Source organism: Poecilia latipinna, unplaced genomic scaffold (assembly GCF_001443285.1).
Source record: "Poecilia latipinna isolate Pla-1442-1.1 unplaced genomic scaffold, P_latipinna-1.0 Scaffold7, whole genome shotgun sequence".
Taxonomy (NCBI): domain Eukaryota; kingdom Metazoa; phylum Chordata; class Actinopteri; order Cyprinodontiformes; family Poeciliidae; genus Poecilia; species Poecilia latipinna.
The window spans coordinates 469546-491389 of NW_015112623.1; the positions used below are offsets into that span (position 1 = coordinate 469546).

The 21844-nt window shown below is 40.9% G+C and overlaps 5 protein-coding genes across 11 annotated transcripts in view; 3 read left to right on the forward strand and 2 right to left on the reverse strand.

The window, feature by feature from the left end:
* herc2 (HECT and RLD domain containing E3 ubiquitin protein ligase 2) overlaps window positions 1-2044 on the reverse strand; it is an 84710-nt gene extending 82666 nt beyond the window's left edge. For 2 of the 3 annotated variants that reach the window (XM_015020838.1, XM_015020765.1), the window contains exon 1: window positions 1533-1817. In XM_015020838.1, coding sequence (XP_014876324.1) covers window positions 1533-1540 — 8 coding nt within the window. In that variant the 5' untranslated portion in view covers window positions 1541-1817. Of the gene's footprint in view, window positions 1-1532; window positions 1818-1938 lie in introns of those variants that run through there. The other variant, XM_015020906.1, reaches the window with a different exon arrangement.
* A 665-nt stretch (window positions 2045-2709) lies between these two features.
* nipa1 (NIPA magnesium transporter 1) lies at window positions 2710-5714 on the forward strand. 3 transcript variants are annotated; one of them, XM_015021162.1, is made up of 5 exons: window positions 2710-2865; window positions 2996-3043; window positions 3128-3218; window positions 3757-3914; window positions 4670-5714. In XM_015021162.1, exons 1-5 carry the CDS (start codon window positions 2742-2744, stop codon window positions 5176-5178), a joined length of 930 nt encoding a protein of 309 aa, XP_014876648.1. In that variant the 5' UTR covers window positions 2710-2741; the 3' UTR covers window positions 5179-5714. The 3 variants fall into 3 exon arrangements, with proteins under 3 accessions (XP_014876648.1, XP_014876574.1, XP_014876716.1); XM_015021230.1 differs by having other exon boundaries at window positions 2775-2865; window positions 2963-3043; XM_015021088.1 differs by having other exon boundaries at window positions 2996-3218.
* Window positions 5715-7570: 1856 nt separating this feature from the next.
* nipa2 (NIPA magnesium transporter 2) lies at window positions 7571-13016 on the forward strand. Of its 3 annotated transcripts, none has more exons than XM_015021483.1 (6): window positions 7571-7791; window positions 8401-8622; window positions 10177-10233; window positions 10488-10578; window positions 10810-10970; window positions 11973-13016. In XM_015021483.1, the coding sequence occupies exons 2-6, from the start codon at window positions 8484-8486 to the stop codon at window positions 12626-12628; spliced, it is 1104 nt and encodes a 367-aa protein (XP_014876969.1). In that variant the 5' UTR covers window positions 7571-7791; window positions 8401-8483; the 3' UTR covers window positions 12629-13016. The 3 variants fall into 3 exon arrangements, with proteins under 3 accessions (XP_014876969.1, XP_014876910.1, XP_014876839.1); XM_015021424.1 differs by having other exon boundaries at window positions 7571-7782; XM_015021353.1 differs by lacking the exon at window positions 7571-7791 and adding an exon at window positions 7893-8296.
* Window positions 13017-14283: 1267 nt separating this feature from the next.
* cyfip1 (cytoplasmic FMR1 interacting protein 1) overlaps window positions 14284-21844 on the reverse strand; it is a 36310-nt gene continuing 28749 nt past the window's right edge. Inside the window, exons 24-31 of the mRNA XM_015021600.1 lie at window positions 17394-17537; window positions 17213-17303; window positions 16974-17104; window positions 16819-16891; window positions 15914-16008; window positions 15553-15791; window positions 15308-15455; window positions 14284-14923 (exon numbers count right to left, since the gene is read on the reverse strand). Coding sequence (XP_014877086.1) covers window positions 14759-14923; window positions 15308-15455; window positions 15553-15791; window positions 15914-16008; window positions 16819-16891; window positions 16974-17104; window positions 17213-17303; window positions 17394-17537 — 1086 coding nt within the window. The 3' untranslated portion in view covers window positions 14284-14758. The remainder of the gene's footprint in view (window positions 14924-15307; window positions 15456-15552; window positions 15792-15913; window positions 16009-16818; window positions 16892-16973; window positions 17105-17212; window positions 17304-17393; window positions 17538-21844) is intronic.
* fndc9 (fibronectin type III domain containing 9) lies at window positions 18451-21799 on the forward strand. Its single transcript, XM_015021706.1, has 2 exons — window positions 18451-19198; window positions 20288-21799. The coding sequence occupies exon 2, from the start codon at window positions 20361-20363 to the stop codon at window positions 20964-20966; it is 606 nt and encodes a 201-aa protein (XP_014877192.1). The 5' UTR covers window positions 18451-19198; window positions 20288-20360; the 3' UTR covers window positions 20967-21799.

Here is a 21844-nt window from a genome sequence, read left to right on the forward strand (position 1 = left end):
CCAGGCCGGGATTCGAACCTCAACGGCCACGTCGAGGACTAAGGCCTCCTTAAAGAAGGTTGCTCCACCACGGCACCCCAACAAATCGATTTCTTTACAAGAAGAAAAAGGACAAATAGTGGGAGGAAACAGCAGCATGTAGTTAAGAATAAGGGTACGAATTGGCAAAGCTGAGAAATGACTTGACTACTCTTTACTATTATCAAGTATCCAAGTGTTTCAACCAAGCAGTGGTAATACGGCAACTGAAAGAGCATCAACAACTGGGATATTGCTTTTATCCATTGTAGGGGTGGTCCGATATGAAAATGAGGGCTGATATCTGATATTAATATTGCATCTAAGGCCAAAAACCAGTATTATATACATTTCAATGACGTGAATAAAAGACCACACTGCTGACGTTGCTTCAGTTAAAACACCCCCACAGTCCTCCACTGCATTACTGTCATATAAACCAGACACATGACCAAACCCCTCCCTAAAACACAAACATAAACAGCAACAAGATGGAAATAAACATCAGCCGTTAGTATCGGCCCAGTTTTACTTATTGTGCCGATGTGTTAAAAAATAACCAACATCAACAGATACAGATGTTGATGCCGATATATCGTGCATCCCTAGTTTATTAAAAAGAAAAGTTGAGGGATGAACAATATTAGGAAAATGTGCATTTTCAGTATCATTACTGAGTATTGCAAAAATAAAAACAAAAAATTGAAGGTACCAAGCAAAGGCAGGCCAAAAATATTATTGGCACGCAGATTTTCAGTGGGTAACACTTGAAATATAATAACCAAATAAACATTGCGTCTGAGGAGTTTGTTATTTTTGTGATATTGCACAAATTGATAGTGCAATGACAACTGCAATATGATACATTGAGCAACTCCAGTCTCATAACATTTATACCACAAATGTGCTTCACGGCTATCGGATTTCTTTTTAAGTTCAAGTTGTAAAAAGTATTCCAACATCTTGCACTCATGACTTCAACTATAGAAAATACTAATACAGGGGAAAAACAAAAAACAAAACAAAAAAATTGTAATATATTCAGGTTCTCTCTGAAGCGTCAGGACCTTTAAATAGAATAGTCCAACAACCACTATTTCCACAAACAGCAATTTGGGTGGGGGAAAAAAAAACTGTTTTTCTTTTAACTGTAGGCACTTTCCATATTAGGAGTGAGACTTAACTGGATAAACGTGAGAATTGGTAACCCTGAGTCAACACTCAAAACCCATGACATATTATCACACCTGTGTAAAGAACTGGGAGGATTTATCATTTGTTGTGAAAACACTGGACAGCATCACGTATTCAATGACATCTATGCATACAGGGACACCTGACACAGGTCAAAAATGTTGCTACAAGCAAAAAAAAAAAAACATTATATGGACTTGCTATGTCTGACATATGGCTATACACAAAGCTATTAGCCCTCATGTGTATGAACTTTATGAGAGATAATACCTTCAACTTACTCAAAAACACTGACACTTTAAGCTGTTTATGCTACATACCGCTTCATGAATATCCCCGTGATTTAAGGCCAGGAATATATGCAGCTATGAGCCTGCATGAAAACAGGAAAGCTGTGAATGCTAGCACAGGCACGGTGGTTTTCGCTTGCTAGCAAGTGTGACAGCAGACTCCTCCAGCGGCTAACACCGTCCTCTGACACAGCATCACCGCAGCCGTAGGGCGCTCTATACCGATAACTAGCGTTCGCTTCAAGTCAGAGACTGGAGGAGCTAACCAATTCACCGGCTAACCAGCTAACATTTACAAAACGCTAGCTTTCCCTTGCTCAACTAGCTTCCGTCATCCAAGAATCCCTGCAGACCTGATGCTAAAAGGAAGCGGAACACCGCGTTCGGGACAGTCTTGCGAGACAACGCAAACCAATACGAGATATTCATAAATTACCTGCGGTCACTTGTCAAGCTCTTCTCTTCCCCTCAGCTGCTTTACTGCATTAACAAGACGTTCATAATGGATTTGATTGACGGGTCTTGGACCAGATAAGGAGGCATGGAAACCAATTACGTATACTGACTGCTAGATTAGATGCGATAGGTCTGGTTCACCGCTACTCCCGATGTGGGGTGTGTGCAATCAGTTTCTGCCCCGCCCGCGCGGGTGAGCGGTGTAAATATAAACCACGCGCCACTTTTGAAGTGGAGGTGGGACATTGAAGAGGTGGAGTTGACCTGGATTGAGGGAAAACTGTCCACTGGGTGGCAGTGTTGCTCAATGAAACGCTTTATGTCTCAATTAGTGTTGCCAGATTGGAAAATCGGGCTTCTTATGAACACGTTGGGGTGAGAAAAACAGCTTTTTGGAGGGCTGTTAAAATGAGGGCTAGTTGTCATTGTGTGACAGAAGAGCAAAAAACTTTTACATTTTCACAAAATCCCGTGCTTTGCACTTATATTATTAATCTATTCTGAAATGCCTAAAATCTGTCAAGCATGACATCATCAGTGAATGGTTAATCAAATGTCACTCTGTACCAGCACTGTAAAACAGAAATCTCAATGCAACTTTTATAAGATTTAAAAGGACATGATAGCACCACAAAAAAACAATAGTCTCTCCCTGATCCAAGAGTTAAGTCCAAAAAACAAAGAGACAACCAAAAACCGCTGCTTTGGGGCGTGTTTTAACGTTGTGTTCGGGCTGGAAACAGTCAGTCAGATCTGGCAACCCTGGTCTCAAAGTACACAGCAATGGCTGATAACTCAGGGCTGACTGGAACTCCGCTGGGGATAGCAATAGCCGTAATCTCAAGCTTTATTAATGGCTCGACATTTGTGCTTCAGAAAAAGGGAATACTGCGTTCTCGTGACAAAGGTAGGGGGGAAGAAGCAAGCATAGATAGTCTCGGAAAAATACGTGACAGTGGTGACACTACTAAACAAATGCATTATAAAGTTGAGTGCAATCTCAGGCAGCGCAGTCTGAGGTCATTCATGTCTTGCAGGGTGTTCGTACCTTACAGATGTGGTGTGGTGCAGTGGAACGCTGTGCAGTGAGTATGACATTAAGAATACTTTGTTCCTCAAACGCCTTTGTTTTCAGCTAAATGTGACAAAACACCCGTCTGCTTTCTCAGTGATCATTGGTCAAGTTGGGAATTTCCTGGCGTATAACCTGGCCCCTGCTGTGATTGTTACACCTTTAGGGGCCCTTGGAGTACTGTTTGGGTAAGCATCAGCCACGAGTGATGCTGGCCAAATTGGTGGTGGCAGCATCATACTGTGGTGATGTGTTTCCTCAGAGGGCACAGGGCAGCTGGAAATGTGAAAATGCAGTTCCTGTGTGCAGTTTGTGCCACACTGAATATGTGACTGGTGTTCAAAAGTAGCACATTACAAACGGGAATATTCATTAAGAGCACTATTTGTGTTTGTGGAGCCATATTTGCATACAGTTTCCTAAATAAAGAAGAAATAAATAGTTATTGTCAAAAGTATTGTCATCACGATAGTATCGCAAAATGTCATGCGATATTTTGCATGATGTCATAGAAGAAATAATGTTTCTTCTGCCTTATTGACCAGTTCTGTCTACTAGCAAAACAAATTGGGTTATCTGCTATCTAATTAGCTTGCTGTTATTTAAACTTAAACAATAGATGTGCCCGCCTTTACATCTATCAATGTGAAAAACTGGAATTGACAGAAAGGCCTTTGCGAGACCACTTGAACTCTGTGTTTGTAGTAATGTTCTCTTGGGATGCAGAGCAGTCCTGGCTTCTTGGATCCTGGAGGAGCGTCTAAACGTCCTGGGGAAGCTCGGCTGCATCATCTGCTGCTGCGGCTCCGTCGTGCTAATCATTCATGCCCCTAAAGCGGTGGCAACGTCCAGGCAGGAGCTTGAAGATGGACTGTCAGATCCAGGTGACGATTTCTACACCGAGTTACTAGGGCCATTGTAGATATAAGAAGACAAAGAGAATACATTTCTTCCAAAAAACTAATTTTTTTTTCTAGAAAGAACAAGAAAATGTCTGCACTTGAAAGTGGAAAAGGAGGAGATCTCTCCTGCCAACATCCATCACCATCTATAATATGTCTTTTAAGAATTTCAATTAATATGACTTAGAACATTTAATTACCCTTTGGGGTCAAATAAAGTATTTTTGAATTTGAAAAGTCAAAAATTAAAAAAAAAAAATATATATATATATAATTTTGAAATTTCTATTAGAAATTGCCTAGAAAATCACCTGGGAAATTTTGGAGTTTGAAAAGTTGAAATTTTGCTTTAAATTTTAGGTCAATCTCAGAAATCTTTTTGGAAAAAAAACTCTGAAATTTTGGAGTTTCAAAAGTCAGAGATTTTGAAACTCAAAAATCTCTACGGTTTTTCTCAAATTTATAAGATTAATCCCAAAGTTCTGACTTTAGAAAAGTCAAAATGTTTTCTTGCAAATGTTTGACCTTTGGATCAGAGAAATTTTCGTCTTTTCTAGAAAAAGAAACTGAGTTCAATCTCAAAATTTCTTAGTTTTTGGCAAAAATGTAATCCTCTTTTTTTCAATCTATAATGGACCTAATGTGCTGTCGTACATTTCTCTTTTTCACTTTTACTAACACTGTTTAATGAAACACGGCGGACAGTGTCACTCATCGTCTGCTCTTTCCTCCTGCAGTGTTTGTAACCTACATCCTGCTCGTGGTGCTGACCCTGGTCGCCCTGATCGTGTGGGTCGCTCCAGCTCATGGGACGTCCAACATCATGGTGTACGTCGCCATATGTTCGCTTCTGGGAAGCTTCACCGTCCCGAGCAGCAAAGGACTCGGCCTGGTGGCTCCTGATGTGTTCGGCGAAGGACAGCCAAGTGTCGGTGCCGTGGCGCTCTTCCTTGGCCTGCTGGGGGCGCTGGCGGTCAGCATACTGATCCAGTTCTTCTTCATCAATAAGGCCTTGGAGTGCTTCAGCTCCAACATATTTGAAGCGATATACTACGTGACGTTCACGTCCACCGTGATTTTCGCTTCTGCCCTTCTGTTCAAGGAGTGGATGGGACTCACGGTCACCGACGGCCTCGCCATGCTCTGTGGCCTGACAACGGTGTGCGTGGGAGTGATACTCCTTCGAATCTCCCAGGAAGCTGTGATTAACTGGAAGGAGAAAAAGGGACTGAAAAAGACAAACTGATTGTGCTACGGTGCTTTTTTTGTTGTTTTTGCAGGACATAGACTCTGTTGCTCTGCTCTACCTCCCCTTTAAGTGACCAAAGCTGTGAGATGAAACAGTCAGCCGTGACCTTTGACCACATAAGTGTGAGGAGGAAAGCATTGATTACATTGTGAGCATCTTAACGGATAGCGGGTGGGATTTGTTAGGGAACAAAATGGCGTTCTGTACAGGAATACTGAAGTGTAGGGACTTTATACTGTGCCTTGCAGAAGTGGTGATGTAACTAGAATTTTATTACATTTTGATAGAGCACAACTACAAACCTCTATGCATTTTATCAGCTAGACCAATGTAGAATAACGCAGCATGAGGAAGAGGAAAAAATATGTTTTATGATCACACGTGACATACACTCCACCTCTCTAACTCAATGAATCATGATGGTGCCACTGCCATGTTTTACTAAGGGGGTGGCTATTTACACAAATAAAAATCAAAAGGTTGTGCCTTTTTATGAAACCCATACGGGTCTCTTGGAGGAGTGCACTGAGAAATCGGCTCAAATTTCCTTCGTTTTGGCAAATTGTCAATCGGTTGATACTTACAAGTGAAATAGAGCTGGACAATAGACCAATTATATATATATAGATATATATAGATATATATATGTACAATGTGATCAATATCAATACATAATACGTCTTTTAATAGAATTTTCAATAATGTCACTGAATTCTGATCCAGAACCGCACAGCATTCTGGGGGATGTAGGCCGAGGAAAGGCTTTAGCTGCTCAACCTCTCCCGGACTAGCTAAGCTAGGCCGGTGGCATCAACTAACTCACGCATTCTTTGGTTACCTGGCAACAACCATATTTTTTGCTTAAAAAAAATGGTTTGAAAATCATGCGTAATTTTCCTTCCACTTAAAGTAAGTTGGTCTGTCAAAGGTGATAAAAGTTCCTTTTAATACTAAATAGCAGAATTGGTATTCTGTTATTGACTCCTAGTTTTTCTGTTATAATAACATAAGCCATAATTATCCCTGTTATTCTAACTTTATCTGTCAATTCATTCCAAATTACTATTAAACTGCCTGCATCAGTCGTATCTAAACAAATCACTCTGCTTTGGTTCATCTACAGGGTTTCCCCACAGGGTAGTTAAGGCATTACCTACCCTTGGATTTGAACTGTGCCTTTTGAATTATTCAGAGTCATTTCAGCTGGTGATTCTTGAGCACCGGTGTTGCATAAAAGATGAAGAGCAACTGTATCGTTTCAGTCAGATGAAGGGATTTTTAAAGCTGATGGTTTACACTTTTATTTAATTTTATTACAATGTCGTATTTTTTTTGTAATCTTTAATGATTTTACATGTAATAAATTAAATGAAAAGCTGTCTCCTGTGGGATTTTCTTATTACAGTCTCAGCTGGATTTCTACATATGAAGTTATACCGTTTAAGTTGAAACGTTTAATGATTCATTTGAACATTCCTCTTTCCAGGGTGGAATGTTCTCACAACAAACAACTTTCCATTTTTTTTAAATGTTAACTCTGGATCCCTCTGGTTATAATTGTGCATACAAGGAAAATACTATACACATACCTCACCTACTAACTATTATTATATCCACTTGGTGCACTGATTCTCCTAGCAGCACAACAGATCCTCAGCGTGATTCCACAATTGTAGGTTCGAAAGCATAACTTTTAAGTCATTTGTTGTTGTTGTGATCAAAAAGCTCAGTTTGAACATACCAACATCTGAGAGTGACAGGTTGATATTTTCCTCCAGGCCTTGTCGGACTCGTCTTAACACATCCAGATAACTTGTATTTAATTATAAAGTTTTGAACTGATTATTTTGAGGGAGTATGTTTGTATGATTTTGATGAGGGAATGCCATTATTATACACTGCTCAAAAAAATAAAGGGAACACTCAAATAACACATCCTAGGTCTGAATGAATGAAATATTCTCATTGAATACTTTGTTCAGTACAAAGTTGAATGTGCTGACAACAAAATCACACAAAAATCATCAATGGAAATCAAATTTATTAACCAATGGAGGCCTGGATTTGGAGCCACACACAAAATTAAAGTGAAATGTTCCCTTTATTTTTTTGAACAGTATATGACATAATGTCTTTATGTCATATTTTTTTATAAACCTCAAAAAAGTCGATTTTGCATAACACCAACCTTTATAGCAGCCCTAAAATATATTCTCTTTATGGCCTCGTGTTCGTTTGAGCCGCCTCTTCGTTTCTTTGCCTAAGGTGTTAAAGCTTTTAAGTTGTTTTTACACTGATTCTGTCATTTTGTTGTAATGTAGAACCCAGTGGTGCCGGTGTAGTGTTTCCTGTCCGTCGGTAAGTGATCTCTGTGGTACTGGGTTTCAGCCTGCGGAGGGCACACGGTTCAACGGTCTCCGCTCTGCCCTGATAAGCAGAAGAAGAAGCTCGTGGTGCGGCAGTCCTCCAGTGGCCGCTATCGGTACCTGGTTGAAGAAGGAGGAAACATTATGTGACCGTCCAAAGCAGAGCCGAGACGCAGGCTGGCCAGTCGCTGTTCGCTTGTTTCAGAGGGGAAAAAATACAGCCGCCTTTGAGCAGGTAATTAAGGTGGGGACTTATCAAACTGCGCTGCTTGTCGCTAACAATTACTCCTGTGGCTTAGCTAGGAGTGCTGTGATGCTAATGGTAGCTAACGTGTTCAACTCGCTGTATCCACTCATTTGTAGATGAGTCAAATTATAGGTTAGGCGTATCAGAGCAACTACAGAAGCAGCTTATTGGTTGGTAATAGAGCCTTAATTATGACCCGAGCTTCCTCAGGTTAGCTTCCTATCAAGGTGCGCCCAACATTCCCATTAGAGGAATGCCACTTCCTGATTCCGAACTCCTGAAATAAGTTCATTTACATAGCAGCTGACCGAGTTTCACAAGGCTTTGTGTCTGTGGCAGCACAACACTCAGACAACCGGTTGGATATGCTCAGTCTCTCATGTCTTTGTATGGGATAAGGCAACTGAGGGACTATATGTTCTTCAACGCGCTGCGCCCTAAATGGATTTCTTCAACGCGTCAGGTTATGGTTTTCCGCTGTGTAATGTGTCCTGTGTCGCCGGTAGGTTCCCGCTGTAAGGGATGGACGTGAAGTCTGAGGAAACTGTGTTGTTGTTGTTGTTTCTTATTGTGCTTTGTCGACCCCCCCCCCCCTCCCCAATCCAGGTTGCCAGAACTGCTCCTTTGGTGAGCATCTTCCCTGCTTGGTGGTAGATGTGAAAAATCACTCCAACACATCCAGGATCACCATGGGTCAGGACCGGGGGAAGTACGATTTCTACATCGGCCTGGCTTTGGCCATCAGCTCCAGCATCTTCATCGGTGGAAGCTTCATCCTGAAGAAGAAAGGTCTTCTGAGGCTGGCTAAGAAGGGATCGATGCGGGCAGGTACCGGCCGCTCTCTTTCTGAACACCCAGATCACAACATATCTGATTGAATTTGCCAGCTTGCCCTTAAGGCACTCCCTGCCGCTGATGTGCATCGCTGACAGCCAAACCAGAAGTCGGACCAGTCAGGAAACTTGCTAATCCCTGCCCTGTGATTTACAGGCGTGTTTAAACCAGCTCCCTGGAGCAGGGTGTGTTCATGTGTGTTGTGTGTGTCACAGTGTCTTTTCAACTCATGGTAATCATTAATATCAATAGCTCCCTTGACCTTTTCCTCAGATTTGAAGGTTCTTCCTTAGGTTTGTTTCAATAATGGACTTTAGACAGCAAGTGTAATGAAGATTAGATGATATCTTAATGGTTCGCAGTGTCTAACAGCATTTGTGTAACATAAATGAACTATGAATTTTAAACGTTTTTTATAGTCAAACCTACAAAAGAGCAACACTTTTAGTGCAAGGATCATCTTGATTCTGTCTTTTTTTTTTGTCCAGGTCCCTGAAGAACTTAGGATCTAAACATAATCTTAATTACTGGTTTAGTCACTCTAGTTTTATGGAATGACTAATAATGTCGCAATATTCCATTGCGACATTAACATTTGCAATAATGTCACAGTGAAATATTGAGGCTTTTATTTGGAAGAGTATTTCTATGCCTTATTTTAAGAGAATTGGCGATCTAATGCAGACATCTGCAACATGGAGCTCTGAGTGTCTCTTTAGACCTTCCAAGGTTTAATAATAATAAATGTGACTAAAAATGCTAAAGAATCAATTGATTTTTTTAAATAAAGATGTAATAAATCTAGGTTTTAGGAGTTGATGTATATGTATGGAAATAATTGCACTGTATTTTTTTTACAATAGAATGCAATTAAAAGTATAAGTAATAATTTTTATTTCAGATATTCCCCAGATATCAAAATCCCATACAAGAAAAATGGCTCAATCCTCACGTTTTCCAAAATTTTCATGTTTTTGTGTATTTCAAAACCCAAAAATAAATAAAACGGGTTCTTTAAAAAATATGATTATTTAAATAGCAATGTAACATTTGCATCTCTAAAGTTTTATTTAGATGAACTGGAGCGAGGGCTGAAATGGCTCTTTAGATCGTAAAGGATGCCAACTCCTGATATGACTTATAAGACCCCATCCCCTTTTTTTAATGATGGGATCTGTAAGCTTTATTTTGAAAGGCCAGGCTGGTCCAGTGTGCAGCTATATGCTGTCCTGGTCCAGTGTGACCAGTCTGGTCAAGCAAATTGAAACCCAGTCTAGTAGTAATCTAATATGTAAGAATTTAAGTCTTCTATTTTGGGAAACTTACACAAATCACACAAAGTGCTATGGGTCAAGCAAAATGGCCGCTGTTCAAATAGATGGTTTTGGGGGGGGGGAAAAAACTTCTCAAAAAGTGAGTGGTGAGATCTGATGCCTCTTTATGATGATTTTCTTTTACTCGGTTCTTCTTAGATGTGAGGTTGCTTCTTGATTCATTCCTCTCTTATTTATTGATGCAGTAATAAATTCAGTTTTCTCTGTTTTTCAGGGCAGGGCGGTCATGCATATCTTAAAGAATGGTTGTGGTGGGCTGGTTTACTATCAAGTAAGTGATACGCTTTGTGTTATTGTAATATTTTTGATCACATTTCCAAATCTGTAGATATATATATATATATAGTTAAAAAAAACATTTCAGCAGATTGGCTTCAGTGACATGGGTCAGTGTGTTGGTACTCAGTTTTGTTGCAGTGTTTGGCAAACCTCAAACAGTATTACATTGTTTCCCCACGTCTGGCTCTATTGTGACATGTTCTGACTGTATGCTAACGTTTTGTTTTTTTGGTCGGTTTTTTCCAGTGGGTGCTGGGGAAGCAGCCAACTTCGCAGCATATGCTTTTGCCCCTGCCACCCTGGTCACGCCCCTGGGAGCCCTCAGCGTGCTCGTCAGGTATAGACGCCTCATCACGTGCACTCGACACCGAAACGTTTTATCAAAAACATCGTGCAGCTGAAACTGGAACAAATGGCTCTTTCTTGTTTTTCAGTACGTTCTTGAGTAAATGACCTGAAGTAACACATAGTGTGGAATCTTGTATGTTTGTTTCCAAGCATGCGCAATCCTAGGTTTAAACTTTCCATAACAGGTATTGGGTTTTTTTTTTTTGTGTGTGTGCTGCAGTGCGGTGCTGTCGTCATATTTCCTGACTGAGCGGTTAAACCTGCATGGGAAGCTGGGCTGCCTGCTGAGCATCCTCGGCTCCACCACCATGGTCATTCATGCGCCGAAGGAGGAGGAGATCGACAGCCTGGAGGCCATGGCCAAGAAGCTGGTCGACCCAGGTAGGGATGACTCAGCGGAATAAAATGGCGTTGTCACACATGAGAGCTTTGATGCTGCCTTAAAGCTTTCCGCAACTTTCTGCTCGACAGCCTCTCGCATGCAATACTCTTTTGCTGATCTGGCACAGGGGACAGCAAGACTTACAATGTAAAGAGACATTTTGCTCAAGACGTAAAACAAAAACTAGTTTAGAACCACAAATGCCACATATGCTTTTGAAAATAAAGACAATATTTTAGACAAAATATCTACTTTAGGATTTTTTTGTTTGTTTCTAAAGCTGTGTTTTATTTCTATTGTTTAGGATTTAAAATAAAGAACATAAAAGGTTGTTTTTTTAATTTAAAAAAGCGCAGACTCCAACCTATCTGAAACATATTACTGATACTGTTAGTGTCATTCTTTCTGGAGATTCAGTGCAAATATTGCAGGAAAAAAAAATCCTGCATTTGTTGCTATATCTTTATTTAAAAACACCAGCTGTTTTTTTCTTAATTTTTAGTCAGAAGTTAACAAGAGCCATTGTGGAAACTGTAAAGAGAGGCTCCGGAGCTGCAGGTTGCAGCCCCACATCAGGGTTTCTGCAGGTTTCACCAACTTAAATTTAAGACTTTTAAGTTTGTTATGACAGGAACTTAAGACCTGCATCTCCGTAGGAATGTATGATCATCATCCAGACAACTGGCTATAAGTTTGAACTTTCCCACAGTGGACCCAAAAAAACTAGCAAGCTAGCAACGTTATGTTAGCACTTAGCAGGTAGCCTCAACTGTCTCAAGAACGCAATGAAGACATTTGAGTGAAACTCTAATTTTTGCCTCAGAAAAAACCCAAGAATGTACAAGATTAACAAGAAGTAAGACCTCTGCTTAACATATGAACGTATAAAAAAGAATCTTTGAGAAACTTGCCTGTTCTAGCACATAAAATACATTCATGTATGTGGTTTGAATACTATTTAAAAAGATTTTTCCTCATTGTATTTTTTAATTTTTTTTAAGGGTTTTTGTTCTTCGCCACTCTTGTCATCATTGTGGCTCTCATCTTCATCTTTGTGGTCTCCCCGCGCCACGGTCAGACCAACATCCTGGTTTACATCACCATCTGCTCCGTGATCGGGGCGCTCTCCGTGTCCTGCGTCAAAGGACTGGGCATCGCCATCAAGGAGGGCATCGCCGGCGTCAACGTGTTTAAGAACCCCTTGGCCTGGATCCTCCTCCTGGGCCTGGTGGGCTGCGTGAGCACGCAGATCAACTACCTGAACAAGGCCCTGGACATCTTCAACACCTCGCTGGTGACGCCCATCTACTACGTGTTCTTCACCACGTCCGTACTCACCTGCTCCGCCATCCTCTTCAAAGAGTGGGAGCACATGGGCGCCAGCGACGTGATCGGCACCCTCAGCGGCTTCCTCACCATCATCGTGGGCATCTTCCTGCTGCACGCCTTCAAAGACATCAGCGTCAGCCTGGCAACGCTGGCCGTGTCCATCAGGAAGGAGGAGCGCGGCGGCACCCCGGCGGCCAATGGCTCGGCCGCGCACACCAACTACGAACTGCTGCAGGACGAGTCCACAGAGGACATGGAGGACAGGGGTTTGCCTTTCGACAGCGTCTCCAGGAGGAACGGAGCAATGACTTCCTCTTTAGATGTTTAATAAATGTTTTTTTTTTTTTTTTCGTCTTCAGACTCAACCGTTGCGTTGGTGCCGATAGCTTCTAAAATAATGAGACAATCAACTGTGAGCGGAGGAAGGGGGACACGGATGGACCAGTAGATTGTATTTGTTTTAATTTGCCTTAATTTACTTAGACTGTCATATTTGGTTATAGTTGGGGGTAAGTAACTCATAAGAAAGTTTTTTTTACATATTGGTTAAAACTGTCACCATGTCCACTTAGTATGACACAGATAATCTGTGAATACATCGAGCTCCTCCACTTCATATTAGTGCTACTGCTGCCCTCTGAAGGAATGCACTACTCCCAGTCAGAAACAACCTTTGAACTTTACATCATGTTATAAAATTATTCCCTAATCAAAAAGCATACCTGGAGTGTTGCCTTGACTCTTTTATGCATGTTTGAGAAATCCTTTCATTGCTCATGGCAACCATTCAGCTGTGCAAAACATCTGATTGGAGCTAGCTCCGCCTGTGAGGCGCAGCTCCTCCTTGGAGACGCAGTTTACAAACTTCAGCCTCACAGAGCGGCTCTCTCCCATACTCCCCCATTCAGCGGCAGCAGTTAGCAAACACCTGGTGGAACTGCGCATCCACTGAGCTCATTATAGGAGTGACTTCTCAGTGTCACGCTGGTTAAAAAAAAAAAAAAAAAAGTTACAGGGATAATGGAGCCATGTTGGGATGACTTCCTGAAGGCGGGGTTTCGTACAGAGCAGGTGTTTTTAAAGAGACAGAGGCTTAATTTCAAGGCGTTAAATTGGGAAATAAAATTTATTTTAAGTCGTACACATGTGGCGTTTTTAAAGAACTCAAGTTAACATAGTTACTTTATTGAGCTCTAAATGACATTATATGGCTGGTAAATGCATAATATTGCCCTTTTATGTCTTACACCGGGACAAATAATGGAGCGTAAGCTCCGCTTTCAGCCATGCGTCGTTCTGTACCCTTGTTGAGGGTGTTGACCTGTTATGGTTATGTAAGCGTGCAGCCGATAAAATAATAGAGCAAGGATGCAAAAATCATACTGCCATAACACGCCGCTGCTAAATGCGCTAATGGTGGAGGAACAATTTACCATTCCAGGAAAATCGTTTATCCGCTGTGACTATGCTAACTAGCCATAGCATTCATGGGAGGCTCTGCTGACGACAGAAGCTGTAGCATAACAGCGCTAAGAGCCTCCCTCTGGCTCTGATTGGACGACTGGGCTGTATACGTCAGTAGTTATAGAAGCCAGAGGAGCTCCATTTTATTTTTCAGATTATCTGTAATGCTATATTGTCACGACTGTGGTAGTTTTAATAAATATGCAAAACAAAGAAACATATTTATAAAAGTCACCTACCCCGGCTTTAACTGACCTGCATTCCTCTGTAGCTCTGTAAATATTTTCTAAAAAAATGCTTTGTTATATGTACATGGATTTTCACACACTGATCTTTCTATGAATCAAAAATATAAAGCTAATATATTCTGGTTTGAGGACCTGCTGACAATGACATTTTGACAAAAACCTCAGTATAATTGATATCTTTTTGTGATACTTTAAAGTAAATTATGTTTGGAGTCTTATCTGGAGGTAGGTGGGGGAACTTTTTACATAAAAAAATCTCGACAAAAAAAACTCAGATTTGTTACATATTTATTGAATTAAAATGATTAAAAGATTTCAAACAAGGCACAGTGAATAATTTGCTTAACATAATAAGGATGAGGGTTATTTCTCATTAATCTTTAAAATGTTTGAGCATGCATGTAGACAGTACAAAATTACCATTTTTTTCCTTTCTCAAAAATAGGTTCACCCTTTTAATGTTCCACCACAGCAAACCCTTAAATACTCATAAAACTAATTTCCCTCCCTGAACTACAGCTACCTGCAAGTACAAAAGAATAGCTCTTTCAAAAAAGGGCGGTAACTATTCTTTTCTTATAAGGCACAAGTGAATACAAAAACAAAAATCAAAAATGTTCAAAATGTGGCCCCTTATCGCAGTTAATGGTCCTTAGCTACTGAAGGCCAAAAGAAAACAGGAGAATGCCGACAGTGTTTGGAACCCAGAAGTGGACCCAAAGTGCGAGCAGAGGAGCAGCAGCACCTCAGCTACTGGCGAGCGACTGGTGGATCGGTGGCTGGAAGCAGCGGACGTGTTCCACCGGCATGTTCTCTCCATCTCCAGACTTCATGTATTTATTCAGGATGGCAAAGATCTCGTCATTCAGGACCTGGAATTTGCGGATTCTGTCCACCATCTTCTTTAGAGGCTGAAGAAAACACACATACGCCCCACGTTAACATATTTTTAACATCAATACACACCTACGTTTAGGACAAACTAGTGATTTCCCATGGTGCCTCCCTACATGCTCATTTGTCACGATGAATCAGTGATGTGAATTGCAGCATATTTTATTTGAAGAGGACAGTCAATTGGGTAATAAATAGTTCTGATTTCCCTCATAATTACTCATGTTTGCTAAAGATGGAGATAGAAATGTGAAGTATCTGTAATTTATTAAGTCATTAGTTAGTCACAAAGTAAAACAGAAGTAACTGGAGAATGAGTGTTACAAAATAAATGACAGGAAATCGGTACTAAAATCTATTTGTGCAATGCGGGTTGTGTTACTGATCGCTCTCCAGCTCACCACGTTCTTGATGATCTCGTCCTTGCCGTCGTGTTTCTGTACCTTCAGCAGGTGATAGCTGAAGTCGAGGATGTCGAATCGTCTTTGCTGTCCCAGCAGGGCGATGATCATGCAGCCCGCCCAGTGGAGGCCGTCTCCGAAGCACTGCCTGGAGAAAGGGAGCAGGAAGTGGATGCACGTTTCAGATAAACACGTTGACTTTAGTGGGTCACTTTGTGTTTGACAGGAAGAGATCCTGCACTCACTCCACTGTGAATTCGTGGGCTCCCACAGGGATGCAGTAGACAAACTGCATGGCGCTCCACAGGCGGTGAAACTCCACGCATTCGTCCACGTGCATCACGCCGTTGCTGGGCAACGGGCCACGCCAGATGGCGTCGTCCAAGAACCCGCGCACGCGCGTCAGAATGACTTCGAACATGGACAAGCCGCAGCACAGCCGCTCTTTGGTCAGGAGGTCGCCCTCACGCGCAATGGCTATTTGCTAAAGGAAAGGGAGCGATAGTTTTCTGGTCATAAGGTCACTCTGGCAGGATTTTAAAAAGCACAAAGAATGATGCTACGATGTTGACTCTGCAACCACGGAAACGCTTAGCCTGGTTCTACCTGCGGTGTTCCGAGGCGCTCGATCAGAGGAACCATGTGCAGCGCTGTGTATTTAGCTTCCAAACGCTTCATCTTGGCATCCAGACGTTCCCCATCTGAACAGCAAGGAGAACACAAAGAATGGGTTGGTACTACTTATTTTACTGGTGCAGGAAGATTTAGAAACATTTTATCAATACTATTTCGATTTCATTTCTGATAGTCATCTGTAGTAAGTGACCTCCAATCTTTATATTTGGAGCCTGTCTTATGGAGAAGATGACTTATGTAAAACATCTTTTTTTAAAGTCAGCAGGTTTTTTTTAAAAGAAGCAAGAGTTATGTAGAAATAATAGACAATTTTGCAGCACAAAAACAAACAAAAAAAAACATAATTGGGCTGTTATTAGTAACTCTACAACATCAGATATATATTGATTCAGAGAATCTTAAATGTATTTATTCCAGGGTATTATTTTGAAAGGAAAATCCAAATTAAAAAAATTTCATATATTGTAATGCCCAAATGTTGTTTTTGGTAACGGTATCAGAGATATTGATTCGGTGTCGTGTGCAAGTGACAAATCTTTTCTGTTTTAACGTTTTTAATTTTTGAAAAGTAACAAAAGGTAAGTCTTGAAAATGTAAACAGAAGGAATAAAATAAAATGTCTTGGAATGACATTAGTTACTTCCATATAAAACAATAGAAACTGCTTGGAGTGAGAAAGGGAGGGAATAATTTAGGAGAGGAACTCAATTCAAAAAGATGTGTATATCAGGGCAAGTTTAAAAAGTATATCCAGAGATAGAAATGTAGAATAGTCAGATTAGTGTAGACAAAGCACATATGCATATCTGAAATACTGTTTTTGTTTTTTTTGCTGCTTTGCAGTACTAACTGTGTCTTGATGTTAATGTGCTTACCTTTGACATGCACTCGAGGCAGGATGTTCTGGAAAGGTGCAGCATGCAGCAAGTCGCACACTTCTTCCTGAGACTGCAAGACACGGACATGAAAAACGTCAGCTGGCTGCAGAGCAGAGAGTCGGAGCTGCATCCCGACGCGGGGCGATCCGTACCAGACTCTGCTCACTCAGCAGGCAGAACAGGAGGGCGTTGCCCACCTCTCTCAGGTTCTGGAAGCACACCGTCTTGAGCTCGGCATACTCCACAATGTCCTTCAGCTGGTGGTGGAAGAACTCCAGGATGCCTGGAACAAAAACACAAGGCATGTGTGCTTAATAATCAGTAACATTTGGGTTATATGCTGAATTGAGATATGATGCTCTCTTCTAACATTCAGTGCGCTGCCACCTACCAGGGGAGCCGTACTCGTGGCGTGGAAGTCTGCAAATCTTGGGCATGACCTCCATCAGCGTCTTCACGTACTGCAGGATGGTTCCCTGGAGCTGAATGACGGAACAGAGGACGATGACGATGATGATGGAGAAAAGACAAATGACAGAAGCTCCATCCATAGTCTTCTAGACTACACTCACCAGACTTTTGACGACCTTAAGCAGCTCCTCCATCACCACGGCGATGCCCTGGTAGCCCAGCAGTCTGCACATGACCTTAATGTGTGGCGGGCCCAGAAAGTTCCTATAGGTGGTGAATGTGCTGCTGTACGCCAGGTTCAGGGTCTGCACACACACAAACACACAAAAGACAGGTGATGATTAGGACAAACCTTCTTCTTTTTAATTATTTGAATGTAAAAGTCATATTTGTCATGCAAATTATTTCAAACTCAGCCACATCTGGCCTGTTTTGAAGGACTTTTTCAAATACAAGTTGGAAAATATTTCACAAGCACTCCATTTTATGTGTCAAAATGCTCTGAATGTCGGTATATAAAAATACTTATAGCCCCACAGACAAACTGGCTTATAAGAGTTGGAGTGTCTTCTACTTCTGTTTCCAGCAAATTGAATTTAAAAGGTCCAAAGATAAATATAATCAACAAAATAAGCTAAAAACGATGGAAGTCATAAAAAAAAAAACAACCTAAAACTAACTATTTTTAGTTATTAAAGGGTGCCAGCTTCTTGTATCCCACCCCAAAGGTCAAAGGTCAGGTTTAATGCACAAAACTGAAAAATCCTTTATAGTCCATAATTTTGAATATATATCCTAAAATATTTCCAGATGCCATGTTCGATTAAGGAACAATACAGTTTTTTTCATGTCCCCTAAGAGCAAATGTCTAATAAATAAATAAATAAATAAATAAATAAATACTAATTTAAACAATATTTGCAATTCTAACCTAAATAAAAAAAAAAGAGAATTCAAATTCTGTCAGAAAAATCTCAAAATACTCAAAAAAAATGTATACAAGAAGCATTTATATGTCGTGGTTTTGCCTATGAAAGGCGCTCAAATAAAGTTTACTTGGTTTTAAAGTGTGAAAAATTCACACTTTAAAAAAAACAACAAAAAAATCTGAGTTCCCTGAAGAATATGAAAGAACACAAAATAAGTAATCTAATAAAAGAAATAGAATAAAAAACCTATAAAACAAAATAAAAAAATAAAAAACAAGCAAACAAAATGAAGCAAATACCAAAACAAAGATAAAATGTTCAGCATCTTTAACTAAATAAAGCTAAATGCAACAGCTCTACATTAAATTATCTGATTATCATCACTACTTCCGAGTTTCTGACTTGCAACTGTATTGAGTTCTGACTTCTGAGGCCAAAAATAAAAGCTTGTTGGAGGTCGACAGATCATAACATGGCAAAGAAACAGATTTTAATTTAATCAACTTCATCAAACATTTAAACCAGCTTGTGAACACCGGGCTCCGTGACAGCGTGGTCAGCAGTGGTTGTTGCACTGTGGGAAGAAACAGGTGGACGGATGGATGAAGCGGCTGCAGCACATTTCATCTCACCACTTAATGTTCCAGATACGACATGCACCACATTCCTGGACAACAGGAAATTAAAGATCTGCATCGCCACAATGTCGACAGAGGAGCTAGCAAGAAAAAAAAAGAAACAGAAAACAATCCCTGTAGAGAGTATGACCTATGACTGACCCACAGATGGGAGAAAATGCACTTTTTTCATCCCAAACAGGAGATTTTAGCTCCCTCTCCTGCGTTTGCTCTAATCCAGTAACACTCCCTCTAATGTTGCAGAATCTGAGATAAAGACGAGCTGATCTGTGCTTCAGTCCCTCGGAGCAGGACTCTGCATCGAGCGTCTCTGTCTGGTTATAATGGAAGAGGCGAGAGAACACCAGCAGCGACGCTCAACACACTGGGAGGACCGTCACACAGCGGAGTGTTTTCATGGTAGGCTTGAATTTTATCCATGTTATGCTGTGAATTGTCTCAAAATAACTTTGGTTGCTGTGGAGATCAGATCTTGTGGCAGCACACGCAACAGAAAGTCGATAAATGTTAATCTGATTGAGAAGGAAAGTTGCATGTGAATGCATGTTTTTGATTTACCAAGTTGAGTGTTTTAAACATGGCTGCCTTTAAACTTACATGTTCTAATTACTAAATTTCTAAACACACCTAGCCAGGGTTAGAGATTAGTAAAAGAGGAAAAATGGAGGAAAATGTGAAAATGAAGTCTAAAGTTAATTAAAAAAAAAAGTGAAGTAAAATCAGTGTAATCATTTATTTACTCTAGTTGTTGCATTAAAAAAATGGAAGTGCAGAACATTTAAACTTTAAATTATCTCAATCTACTAAAACCCAAAGCGCGGTTTTTTTTTCCCTTTTTTTTCTAACGATGGTTTCGGCTGACAGATCATCACCTTTCCTTTCACATAACAGGTGACAGAGTAAAGATAAGCCTCTCCACTAACAATCCTGTATTATGTAATTTAGTGAACATCTGCACACATCTTCATCTGCCTCCCAGCGGTTCATAGATAATCCATCATACAGTACTCTGTCGCTTCTATAGGTTTTTTGCACTCTTATTTTATTTTATTTTTATTTTTTTAATGGTTATTCAAAGATAGAAAAAATAAATGAGCCTTCATTAGGCTCAATAATTGAAGCCTGTTTTAGCAACAGATGAAAATCAATTAGTTGAAATATACATTAAAATGAGTGGCCCGGATGAGAGATTTGCATCATTTACTTCTGGTGGTGATTGTTTTTAATCCAAAAACTACACCAAAAACCAAATAAGGTTTAATGGAGGCAGCATAATGGAAAAATGGCCGAGATGTGGTTTCATGCCTCCACTTTAAGATGCAGTTTTAGATCATAGACATAAAAGCTATGATATAAGTTGCATTGACTGCAGCAGTGGGAATGGGATGCACTAATCACCATCAGAGTTTCTTTAGGAGTTTTTTTAAAAATTGTATTTAATGAGTGTTTAGCATTTCTTACTCTGTACTTCCTTCGCCTCTTTTACAGTTTGACTTAATGCTGTGAGCCTGCAGCTGGAAAATAAAGCGAAACTAAACAGGAAGCTCTTCTTCCTGTCGTCATGGTGGTCACGGTCTACAACATCTCGTCCACCTCGGCCAGGGTGACGTGGCCCGCCTCCCCCGCCTGCCTGGACACCTTCTACAGCGTCATGTACGACCCCAACTGGAACAGCCTCATCATGGGCTACAAGCGCAAGAGCTTCAAGCACGAGGAGCGCATCCCTGTCAGCCAGACCGCCACCTACCTGGGCAACCTGCTGCCCCAGACCGCCTACTTCCTGTGCGTGACGTGCCAGGCCGCCGACCCCGTCCGGGAGCAGTGCCAGGTGTTCAGCACGCCGAGCGAGAGCAGCGAGGGCCACGACCGGGCGGGCTGGGAGGTGGCGGTGGGCGTGTGGCTGACCTGCTGCCTGCTGCTGCTGGTCATCGCCGGCGTCCTGCTGTGGGGCTGCCTCCACAACATGTGCTCCCTGCCGGGCCGCGCCGCCGAGAGCCGCCCCGTGGTGACGGCCTCTGCCCGCCAGGACATGTCCAGTTCGGGACATCTGTTCCAGGCCAGGAGCAGCAGCAGCGAGGAGAGCATCAAGCGGGCCGCCGCCATGCAGACGTCGCTGATGCTGGCGCAGCCGGGCGGCCATGTAATTACCCCGGAGCATGAGGGCTGAGCCGGCTGACAGAGAGCCGGCATTAATCGAGCGGATTGAGGTCATCACGGTATTGTTCCGCGCCCCCCGCCAACCCCGGATGAATTATCACCGAACGTTTTACCCGCTCAATGAAAATCCTATTTGTGCTTACAGGGATATCGTCATAGCAACCATTCATGACAAGACAGTTTGAACCATTTTAAGTGAGTTAACCTAAACATACAAGCTGATACAGTGAAGATGGTCATCCTGCTCGAAATACTAAACTCATAAAGGGTTTTTCAGTTTTAACCTTCTAGACTAATATTTTATTTATTTATTTATTTTTGGCAGAGAGAGGTTTTTCCCTAAACATTTTGCACAAGAGACATGAAACTCAGCACAATGTTTCCTTGAATAAAGTTTCCTTCCCTTTATATTCTGTAGGGATTTCATTAAGGCTGGGCAATAAATCAATTTAATTGATCAATCAAATGCACATGCAATATTTGGAAAATCTGGATTTTTCTTTTTCCATGAATGCGCTTTTTAAGATTTTCACAGTTCAGTGATGTCATCTTGTTTGACAAACATATTTTTTACAGCTCTTATTTATCTGGACTTTGAATTCAGGTCAACTATACGGCGAAATATAAGAGTTGGGCACAGTTTTTTTTTTAACGAAAATAAAGTAAATGCTACAAGAATACAGTCGTAGCAATACAAGAATAAAGTTACATAACAATAAAGTCAGAATAAAGTTACTACCAGAATGAAGTTGTAATATTAGGAAAACTCCAACACAAAAAAAATAAATTAGTCCAAGTTTTTTTTTTTTTTTTTTTTTTTTTGATAAAAAAATTTTTTTTTTTTTTTAAATATAATGAATTTTTTATAAAGGAAATTGTTTTACTTTT

Excerpts from the sequence above, each read along its gene's own strand:
- nipa1 (XM_015021088.1), top strand. The coding sequence starts at position 2,742 with ATGGCTGATAACTCAGGGCTGACTGGAACTCCGCTGGGGATAGCAATA. Across the intron at positions 3,219-3,756 it reads GCCCTTGGAGTACTGTTTGG|AGCAGTCCTGGCTTCTTGGA; the intron begins GTAAGCATCAGC and ends CTTGGGATGCAG. Across the intron at positions 3,915-4,669 it reads AGATGGACTGTCAGATCCAG|TGTTTGTAACCTACATCCTG; the intron begins GTGACGATTTCT and ends TTCCTCCTGCAG.
- nipa2 (XM_015021353.1), top strand. The coding sequence starts at position 8,236 with ATGGATTTCTTCAACGCGTCAGGTTATGGTTTTCCGCTGTGTAATGTG. Across the intron at positions 10,234-10,487 it reads GTGGGCTGGTTTACTATCAA|TGGGTGCTGGGGAAGCAGCC; the intron begins GTAAGTGATACG and ends GGTTTTTTCCAG. Across the intron at positions 10,579-10,809 it reads GCCCTCAGCGTGCTCGTCAG|TGCGGTGCTGTCGTCATATT; the intron begins GTATAGACGCCT and ends TGTGTGCTGCAG.
- fndc9 (XM_015021706.1), top strand. The coding sequence starts at position 20,361 with ATGGTGGTCACGGTCTACAACATCTCGTCCACCTCGGCCAGGGTGACG.